General features: G+C 40.5%; 1 protein-coding gene across 1 annotated transcript; it reads right to left on the minus strand.

Moving 5' to 3' along the window:
- Window positions 1–10,033: 10,033 nt before the first annotated feature.
- Window positions 10,034–11,125, minus strand: LOC120295362. The gene is made up of 2 exons (XM_039316416.1): window positions 10,826–11,125; window positions 10,034–10,162 (listed from the first exon to the last, which is right to left on the minus strand). Exons 1-2 carry the CDS (start codon window positions 11,123–11,125, stop codon window positions 10,034–10,036), a joined length of 429 nt encoding a protein of 142 aa, XP_039172350.1.
- Window positions 11,126–11,465: the final 340 nt, after the last annotated feature.

Genomic DNA, 11,465 nt, shown 5'->3' on the forward strand with positions numbered 1-11,465 from the left:
TTAGCAACATTGATGAAGGGATTCGCACTAGATCCAAAAGGCGAGAAGAGTCTAGTGCTCTGGCACTTATTTCTGATATAGAACCCAAAATCATAGAAGAAGCCTTAGCTAACGAAAGCTGGATTGAAGCTATGCAAGAAGAACTCAGACAGTTCAGCATTAACGATGTTTGAGAATTAATTCATAAACCAAAAGGTAAATCTATATTGGAGCTAAATGGGATTTCAGGAACAAGATGGATGAGAAAGGAAAAGTGGTTAGAAACAAAGCAAACCTCGTGGCCAAATGATATACGCAAGAAGAAGGGATAGACTATGATGAAACCTATGCACCAATGGCAAGGTTAGAAGCAATTAGATTATTACTTGCTTTTGTTTGCTATAAAAATTTCGGGTTATTCCAAATGGACGTCAAAAGTGCATTCCTAAATAGATTTATCCAAGAAGAAGTCTCTGTGGAACAACCACCCGGATTTGAAGATCCAAAAAGACTAGACTTAGTCTTCGGACTAAAAAGGCTCTATACAAATTAAAGCAAGCCCCTCGAGCATGGTACGACATGTTAAGTAAGTTTATAATTCAAAATGGTTTTGTTAAAGGAAAATTGGATACTACTTTGTTTTTTTTTTTTTTTTTTTGCTAAGAAGGATACTACTTTGTTTTGTAAAAGAGAACGTAAAAGTTTTCTACTCGTTCAAATCTATGTTGATGATATTATATTTGGATCATCTAACGAAAACCTATGCAAGAAGTTTTTTAAGTCTATGCAGGATGAATTTGAGATGAGCATGATGGGTGAATTATCTTTCTTTCTTGGATTACAAGTGAAACAATTGAGAAAAGAAATTTTCATTCACCAAGAAAAATATGCAAAAGACCTCGTCAAGAAGTTTAGATTGGAGAATTGCAAAAAAAATGAGATACTAATGTCAAGTTCTTCAAAGTTGGATAAAGATGAAGGAGGAAAGAAAGTTGACCAAAAGCTCTACAAGAGTATTATTAGTTCACTTATTTATCTTACTGCTTCTAGACCTGATATTTTGTTTAGTGTTTACATTTGTGCTAGATTTCAATCAGGTCCCAAAGAATCTCATCTAAGTGCTGCAAAACGCATAATCAAATATGTTGCAACTACTTCAAAGTTAGGCATATGGTATCCTAGATAAGGAAACTTTACTTTCATTGAATATTCATACGCATATTTAGCAGGATGCAGAGTTGATAGAAAGAGTACTTATGGTACTTGTCAATTGCAGGGAAATAGGACAGTATCTTAGTTCTTAAGGTAGCAGAGTACTGTCGCTCTTTCAACAACAGAAGCAGAGTATGTGGTTCTTGGAAGCTGTTGTTCTCAAATCTTATGGATAAAGCAACAACTGAGAGACTTTGGAATCAAAAACTCATGCACCAAGATCAAATGCGACAATACCAACGCAATCAATCTCATAAAGAATCCAATTATTCATTCAAGAACAAATCATATAGAGATTCGACATCATTTCATTAGAGATCATGTTCAGAATGGAGAAGTTATGATACAGTTCATCGACTCGAAGAATCGGTTGGCAAACATATTTACAAAGCCACTAGAGAAAAGTCTATTTGAGTCTATTCATACCAGACTGAACATTACATCTTTATCAATCAAAGTTTGAAGATGATCAGACTCAGTTCAGCCAAAAGTTGCAACGTAAGTTAATCCTATGTTAGTAATTTAATTTCTGGGTGAAAATTTGAAAAGGTACGTTTACTTTTGAATCGTTGCTTATCTATTTTATTTTTAGCAATTATCTTTTAATTTTGAATTTATGGCAGTTTTCATTTTCAAAAAGGCAGTTTTTATTTTCCTTTATGACGATCCGTATACCTCGTTCTGTTTGCTTTATATACTGTTGTTTTTCTTCTTTGTTTTCACTAACAAACCCCAGAATACAGAACTTCACTTTCTTACTTTTTCTCTCTAGGTTAATCCATAAAGTTCTCATCTTTTTATGCGAATCGAGTTCCAGAAATCTCTCAAAGATTGTGACAATGTCTTTCCAAAGAAAGTCCTCTAGAATCACGGGTGGGGGACCACATCATATGCGTGAGGGTCCTATGCACTTTGATCGACCAAGGAAGAAGAATCTCCATAGCATCGTAGCAAAGTCAACAACAACATTCTCAACCGCACCACTCTTCTCAGCCTAGGACTCAAGTTCATCGAAAATGTTGAACTTGTAAGGACTCTTAAGCCTGAATTTCTTTTCAAACTCTACACCGCTTTGAAGGAGGGTAGTACTGCAATGACCTTCATTGATGAGTTTTTGAGTGAGAAAGCGTACAAAAATTAAACTCATTTTTTGAGGACGATGGAAAGCATGGGCATTGCGCCTGCTGGTTCGGCAGAAAGGGCTTTTGTGAATTTCCCAAGTGATCCACGGTTTGGATCATTTAATCAACCTAAAGGGAAAGATGATGATGATAGGATTTTTACACATTTTAAGCCTAGGATGGGTGTCGCTGCGAACATTCGTGGTGAAAGGACGGATCTTTTTCGTTCTAAGGATCACAAGAAAACTTATTCTAAACTGCTGAAGCGAGGGGTGATGAACTCTAGGAATGTAGATTTTGATTTTTTCGATTCGTTGAATGTGAAACGAGGGAGAAGTTTGCACTCCTTCAACTCGAACGTTTTTGCTCTGAGATGACTTATTTACTCACCTAAAACTTACAGCTTATTTCTATTCCAATCTATCATTTTTAGATGCGAATAGATTTTCATTTAGTGTTAGAGACAAGGAGTTTGTGGTTGATGTGGATACTCTAGTTAATGTAATTGGGGTGGAAAAAGGGAGTTTCCAACCAATTAGTGTGTCTGTTGCTCACACTACTTTGGAGCTTGTTCGGGATAGAATTGCTAAAGGTAAGATTTCTTACTCCAGAATGAATGCCTCAAATATCTTGCTCCACAAGATTGTGATTAACTGTCTCAGACCCAAATCCACATCAAAGAATGATGTCTTAATCTTTGAAGCGAAGCTGATGTATGCTATCAACATTGGCTACAAGTTCTCTCTGCCTCATACTATCTTTATGCACATGTATAGGACATTGGTGAAGGACAAGGGGAAACTACCTTATTCTACTCTTGTTACTCGATTATTCAAACACTTCAACATTCAGCCTCACAAAATTCTGTGTATTCGAACCATTGCTTCAATGGTAGTGGGACTGAAGATGGTTTCCAAGATGCGTCTGAAAGAGCTAAACAAGACTTTGGAGAGCATTAAGGTAAAGACCCCTATCAAGGTAAGACAAGACTACGCGGGAAAACGAAGGCAAAGAGCCCATGACGAGCCATCTAAGAAGAAAAGAGCACTCATCTTGCAGGATGAAGAAAATGAGGATGACATCACCCTATCTGCTTTTGCCTTGAAGAATTTACAGAGTTTTGTTAGCTTTCTTGAAATAGAGGATCGAGAAAACCGAGAAAGAGAAGAGACAGAGCAGAGAGATGAAGAGAGAGAAGTGATGAGGATAGAGGAAGATGAAGGAAGAACGAAGAAGAGAGAGAGGAAGAGAACAAGAAGAAGAAGCGGATCATGGTGATTCTCATGTAGAGGAAGAAGGACAACATCATCGTGATGCTGAAGAAGAGCAAGAGCAAGAAGAATAGTACTTTTCTCCACTCGAAGGCATCGAAACAAGGGGAATTGTTGAGAAAAGAGCAACTGAATGAGGACTTGAGGAAGCTGGAGGAGACTGTCAAGTCTATGGGGGATTTCCAGCTCATTCGCATCCCCAAACAGCCCTGATTTTATTCAACCTTATGTTATTTTTTCTCCACTTTTTGTTGTTGACAAAAAAGGGGATAAAGTTTGTGCAGATTTGATTTGATCCTTTGATGACTTCTATTTTGATTTTACTTTGATTTTGGTTTGCTTTCTGATGGATTTTAGATATTTGACTGTTATTTAGATTTGGATTTTTCTTACAGCAACTAAGTTTGTGATTTTGATTATGGATGGATAGTTATTTATCTTGCAGGTTAAAATTTTGCAAATCTGCATGAAAGTTTTGTTACCATAAAAAAGGGGGAGTTTGTTAGAGAAAACTCATTAATTGTTTCGAAGCTGACAAAACCTTTCCAAAGGTCTAGCCTGAAGACTTGCAGACTCATGTGTTATAGTCTGAAGAACTCAAGACTCTTTTGTCAAAGTCTGAAGACCGTTAGACTTTTGTATCAAAGTTTGACCTCACTGATAGATTTCAGACCAACGAAGAGAAGACTTATCAAGAAGTGAGTTTATCTTCAAGGATTCGGTTGGTATGATTTGAAGAAGATCTTATGGCTGGAGATAGTACCTAATGATCAATTATTTTTATTAGAATCAATTTGGATAATTATATCTTTTGAAAGGCGAAGTATACTTAGAACGAGCAGGATTGATGGGCTATCCTCACATTCCTTAAACGACTCAAGATCTCTTTGATTGATTCTGTCCAACAGGTAGATTGGAAGAACTCCTTTGGAAAGTGCCAACGGTTATAGAAGCATGAAGGAGTATATAAGGATGACTCTCAAGTTGTTCGAGTGTGTGTGTGAAAAAAAATTCCAAAGTCTGAAGCTCTTAGTTCTTTGCTATTTCAATCGTTGAGCTTAACTTGCACTCAAAAGAGAGGGCGGAAGAACAGCCCAAGTGCCATAACTAGACACGGGAGGACACTTAAGGGCCATAACTTCGAAAATGTACACTTAAGTGCCTGAAGTTAAAAGGAACACTTAGGTGCCACTCCGGCGAAAATCTAGCTAATGGCTGACATGGCAACTTTCCGGCAAGTTTGGTCCAAAACGGCATCGTTTTGCACGCTGACGTGACAAGAAAATGTAAAAACAACACCGTTTCATGTCTGATGTGTAAATAATAATATAAAAATTAATTAAATTAAATTTAAACTTAATTTTATTTAAAACATTCTAAAAATTTAAAAACTAACTTTAAAAAAAAAAAAAGGAGGTCGAAGGGGGCGGCTAAGGGTGAGCCCTCGCTGCCGCCGCCTCCCCGTCGTCGCCCGGGAAGGGCCTAGCGGCCGGGGGCCCTCGCCTCGGTCAGCCGGGGCCGGCGACCTCGGCCAACCCTCCCCCCAATCGCTGGCCCTTCCCGGCGACGGCGGGGGGCGTCGAGGGCTCGCGGCCCTCGCCGGATTTGGGCGAGGGCCACGACCCTGCCCCGATTTGGGCATGGGTTCGCGAGCCCTCGCCGCGATCCCGCGAGGGCTCACGGCCCTCACCACCGGTTGGTCGGGGCCGGCGACCCCGACCGACTCTCCCCCCTCCGTCGCCGGCCCTTCCCGGTGATGGCGGGGAGGCGGCGGCAAAGGGCTCGGCCCTCGGCCGCCCCCTTCGACCTCTTTTTGTTTAAATTTTTTAAATTTTTTAAATAAAATTAATTTTAAATTTAATTTGATTAATTTTTGTATTATTATTTACACATTAGACATGAAACGGCGGTTTTTGCATTTTCTCGCCTTGTCAGTGTGCAAAACGACATAGTTTTGGATCAAACTCGCCGGAAAATTGCCACGTCAGCCATTTGGCAAGATTTTCGCCGGAGTGGCACTTAAGTGTTCCATTTAACTTCGAAACTGGCACTACTTAAGTGTACATTTTTGAAGTTATGGCACTTAAGTGTCCCCCGTGCCAAGTTATGGCACTCCAGGTGTCCCAAACTCCTCAAAAGAGAGATCAAACACTTGTGAGACCTTGAGGAAGTGTAGTAGAATTTCTACACTGTGGAGTCAAGGACGTGAGATTGTAAAATCTCTTTTGGTTCATAGTGAAATCCAGCTAGTAGGCGGTCAGTGCAGGAGAGTGGATGTAGGCTTGATCTAAGCCGCACCACTATAAACTTTGTGTTTCTATTCTCTTTCCCTTATCTTCTTACTTTAATTTGTAGCTTTATATAACTACTTGTAGTCGTTTACATCTTTAGTCTATTATCCTCTAAAGACGAGTTGATTTCTTTGAACACATATTTACCCCCTCTAGGTGTTCTTACTAGCCCTATCAAATCTTTCAAAACCATTTGGCTTTTGAAATACGGCATGTCTCGAAAGTCCCTTGGTTAATCATCTCCACATGGGAGCTTTGCTCCTTTCTCTAATTATTTTTGCACTTGTGGTGATTTTTTATTATGCAAGCATTTGGACTTTGAAAACTTTTCTTGATAGGCATTGGCCTTGCTTTTACCAAGCACACTGCTTTTAATGCCCCATAATTTTTGTTGAACCTTTTGCTTATTTGAACTTTTGGAGCTCTTATGACTTTCGAGATGCTTTCACGTTTTCTCATAAATGTCAATTGTATGTGGTCAATCCTTATGCCTTACCCCAGTGAAGGGAGATGATCACCACTTAGGCTTCAGAAATGAACAATCAGGCCCAAATTGGGTTAAACAACGGGTGTTAGTGTTTGGGTAGAGAAGGAAATACTCTTCTTCACCTTGGGATGAGTCAAGTGCTGATGAGAATTCATATGAAGCTATCACTAGAAGATTGATGCAAGTGAAAGTAATATAATATTTCTCAATCTTTTGCTCTACCTCTCAACCGTAACCTCCTATGTTGCCCCAATGTAGGGTTGTTCTCGACAGGGGTATTTTGGAGGATCACCTTTATTTGGCTTAAAGGGTTAGCAGGATGTCAGCTTGGTGCTTGAGATTGATGAAGGAAATGCCTTTATCATTTTGATCTTTGCATTCAACGCGAATGAATCCTCTGTCCTATAAGAATGTCATTTTCCACTCAACTCTCAAAAGTGTTTGAAGGATGTGTTTAGAAATGGCTTGTCTTTCTTCATCCTAAGCACTTCTTGTTCGGCATGGTTAACGTATCACTTTTTTTTTTTTTTTGGTAAGATAAGATTTGTATTAATTTTCAACCAAAAACGCTATACAGCAATAGTATTTAGGCACCAACATGCACTCAATATGACAAACAAGTCAAAATAGTGGAAGGGTGCCAAGCTTCAAGGAACAAAAATAGGGAAAACTACAAAGCAACAACCCTCAATACATAAATTACAAGAGGCACATCCTCGGCAAAGGTAAACAAAACAAAAGTAAAGGCATGGCTCAGTTAGAGAAAATAGACGGGCTAAGGCTCCAACTCTACTACAATCTCCTGTTGGTAGGGGTATCAGGTACCTGGTGGAATGTTAAAGCCTTATCCCTAACAACCTTGTCAATGCGCTTCTTCATAGCTGGCAAGAAAGGAGTCCGATCATGGAATATGATATTATTCCTTTCCTACCAAATGATATTACATAAGGCTCCAAAAGTGAACCGAGTGAACGTGATGTGGAAGGAATCTCCAAATAAATACTTGATAGCCCACTGAAGGTTATCCATCCATGAGTTATTCCGCCAAGCAAAATTATATCTAGAAGCCCAAAAAATAGCTAAAGCCCTAGTAATACGACACCCAAAGAAGAGGTGATCGACAAAATCAAGACGACATGAACAAAAAGCACAATTTGCATCAGAGATTCTGCCATAAGTAAGAAGCATAACCTAAGTGGTCAATCTTTTTATGGTGATCGGCCACAAAAGAAACTGGAATCAGGGGATTAATGAGCTGTTCCAAATAAGAGGGGCCCAAGGCATGGACCGCCCTCTCGGCTGAATGACATCCCAGGCCGAAGCAGCAGAGAAGACTCCAGATGGGTGGCCCAGTCAGTATAAACAGTTGGAGTCATGATTAAGAACAGGTAGGGGCTCATTCCAGGAAGCAATCTCATCCAGAACTCCAAATGCCGCACCAGAGAAGGACAAGTAATAAGCAATTGAAGCTTGCCTAGGTAATCCAAAGTGATAAATGTCTATGTTGGAGAAAAGAAGTTTTAAAGGACCTTTCGGATGCCGATTGTCAAACTAGAAGGATATAGAGCGACCATTTCCCACACGCCAACAAAAAAATTGGTGGAAGTCATGCCGAAGGTCTAGCAATTTCTTCCACGACCAGGAGCAAAGTGTAGGTTTAATAGCTAACCAAAAGTTCTTATTTTTTAGAAAGGTAGAGTGAATCCATTTGCACCACAAGGATTCCTTGTCCGTAAATAAGAACCATATGTGTTTAAGCATGGCTGCCTTATTGCTTTCATGCAATCTTCTAATACCAAGACCTCCTTCAACCTTCAGGAGGCACACATCATATCAAGCGACTTTGGCACCTCCTATACCTAGATCCGGACCCTTCCAAAGGAATTGCCGCATGATTTGTTCAATTTTATTAAGTACCGACCTTGACAAGATAACGACGTTTGCCCAAAAGATTTGGATGGAGTGGAGCACTGACCTGATAAGTTGCAGCCGGCCTGCAAAGGAGAGAAAACCTTGTGTCCACTGCTGCACCCTTAATGTGAATATATTAACTAATGGAGAGCAATTTGCCTTCCGTAGCCTAGATGCAATTATGGGCACTCCCAAGTACCGAAATGGCAGCGAGCCCTCCTGATAACCAAGGAACTCCTTAAAGAGGTTATGAGATCAGGGGAGACTCCAGAAAAGAATATCTCACTCTTGTGCAGGTTCAGAACTAGGCCACACCAGTGAGAGAACCTATTGATACTAGCCTTGAGAAGAGATAAGGAAGGCATATTCACTTCAACAAAGAGCAAGACGTCATATGCAAAGAATAAATGGGATAGCCGAGTCAGTTTGCACCTCCAAAAAAACTTGAAAGTAGGCTGGCTGGTTTGCAGGTTAAGAATACTTGTAAAAATCTCCATCACCAGAGTAAAAAGGTAGGGCGATATGGGATCACCTTGTCTGATTCCTCTTCCACTAAGAAAGAAGCTGTGAAGCTCACCATTAAGAGAGATAGAGAATTTGGGCGTCTGGATGCAAATCATGATAAGTTTAACCAAGTGCGAGGGAAAACTAAAAGCTTGCAATGCTAACTCAATAAACTCCCAGTTCACTGTATCATAAGCGTTGCAAAAGTCTACTTTGATTACACATTTAGGCAAATAGGGCCACAGGTTAAAGCTTGAAAAAATTTCTTGGGCTAGTAAGATATTATCACTAATGCGCCGCCCTTTAACAAGGGCATTTTGCGGAGGGCTGACAATCGACGGTAGAATCGATGCCATCCGGTTGGCCATAATCTTTGCAATACATTTATAAACAGTGTTGCAACAAGCAATAAGTCTATAATCGTTAACCGAGGTCGCATTAGGATACTTCGGTACAAGGGCTAGAATAGTATTATGGATCTCCCGAAGGAGTTTGTCGGAAGTAAAGAAGTCCTTAACCACCGTAATTACCAAAGGGCCAACTATGTCCCAATTATGCTTGAAGAATTCAACGCCAAATCCATCAGGACCAGGGGCCTTACCAGATGCTAACAAGAATATAGTGTCTTGAATTTCTACCTTCGTTAACATTTCACCTTTTGCCCCAATAATAATCATTTTTACGAGGTCTTTTTCTCGAGGGTCACCGACATGGAGCACGCATAATGACACCGGAAATAGGTCATGCAAATGATGCCATGCATTTGTTTTTCTATTTTGATCATCTTTTTATCTTTCTTTTTTATTTACACCGTCCCGAATTACCTCTCATTTAAGAAGAGGAGATACTTAGCCGTATGTGCAGAGACTCGATGGGTCCTTGAATCGACTTTTTCCTCCATCATATCCTCATTGAACACTAAGGTGCTTGAAACACAAGTAGATATGCATGTATGTAACATATGCATGATGTCTACGATGCTATGCATGATGCTATGCGATTTGGATTGTGCATGAAGTGGCTCCTTGGCCTTGATTTCATTCATGAAAAGCATTTCTTGACTGCATTAGCGTTTACAAGTCTAGGCAATTCACTACCATCCATTTCAACTAAAATCATAGCGCCACTAGGAAGAATCTTCTTAATGACATACGGCCTTTCGTAGTTCGGGGTGAATTTTCCACGAGGTTCTGGTATGATCGGAAGCACTTTCCTTAGCACCAGGTCGTTGACCTTGAAGTGTTTGGGACACACCTTCTAGTTGAAGGCTTTTATGACTTGTCTTTGATAGCACTGGCCATGACACACAGCTTGCAAGCTCTTCTCATCAATCATGTTTAGCTGCTCATGCCTCTGTTGCATCCACTTGGTCTTATCGAGCTTAGACTGGGAAAGGACCCTTAGAGAAGGAACTTCAACTTCAATAGGCAAGACGACCTCCATCCCGTACACTAGTTAAAAAGGAGTTGCCCTCGTAAAGGTGTAGATAGAAGTTTGGTATGCCATTAGTGCATAAGGAAGCCTCTCGTGCCAATCACGATAATTTTCGAGAGTCTTTGCCAGGATTTTCTTTATGTTCTTGTTCGCCACCTCCACCACTCCATTCATTTGAGGAAGGTACGGTGACGAGTTCAAATACTTAATTTGAAACTCATTGAGCAAGCCATCTACGACTTTGTTGTTCAAATTAGAGCCATTGTTAGTAATGATCACCTCCGGCACCCCATAACGGACAACAATGTCGCGACAAATGAACCTGGCCACATTCTTGGTGGTGGCATCAACATATGAGTTGGCCTCGATCCATTTTGTAAAATAGTCTATTGCCACCAAGATAAATCGTGCCCATTTGAAGCTTTGGGGTTAATGGGCCCAATCACATCAATTCCCCACATTAAAAAGAGCCAGGATTGGGACATTTGGTGAAGCTCATGGAGGGGCATTTATCATGTCTCCATAAATTTGGCACTGGTGACACCGTCGTACGTGCTGTGTGCAGTCGGACTCCATGGTAAGCCAATAGTAACCAAGTTGCATAATCTTTCTTACCAAGAAATGTCCATTCATATGGGGGCCGTACTCCCCTTCATGTATCTCTTTAGCATCGACGCACCTTAGCAATGTCGAGTTGAAGGACCTTTTATAGAAGACATCTCCACTAGCGAAGAATTTTGACGCTAATTTTGTCAAATGCTTTCTGTCAGCTGCTTCACTCCCTTCGAGGAATTCGCCCTTCTGTAGGTACTTCAAGATGTCATGATATCGAGGCTGTTCGTCGGGTTCTTCTTCAACCGCTATGCAATAAGTCGAGTGCCTAAGGATCTCAATTCTCAAGGGTTCAATGTCCATGCCTCCAATTACTTGTAAAATTGAAGGTAGGGTAGCTAGTGCATCAGCGAACTGATTTTGAGACCTTGGTAAGTACTCAAATGATATTTCTTAGAATTCTTCCGTTAGCTCCTCGAGGAACTCATGATATGGAATCAATTTAGAATCTTGTGTTCGCCATTCGCCTTCCGTCCATAAGATGATAAGAGCCGAATCAGCATAAACTTGCAACTTCTGGATTTTCATATCGATGGCAACCTGGAGGCTAAGAATGCATGCTTCATACTTCGCGGTATTATTCGTGCAAGGGAACGTCGATTTAGCAGCGATAGAGTAGTGGTGTTCGTCTGGGGAGATAAGA

The sequence above is a fragment of the Eucalyptus grandis genome, chromosome 1 (assembly GCF_016545825.1).
Source record: "Eucalyptus grandis isolate ANBG69807.140 chromosome 1, ASM1654582v1, whole genome shotgun sequence".
NCBI classification, from domain to species: domain Eukaryota; kingdom Viridiplantae; phylum Streptophyta; class Magnoliopsida; order Myrtales; family Myrtaceae; genus Eucalyptus; species Eucalyptus grandis.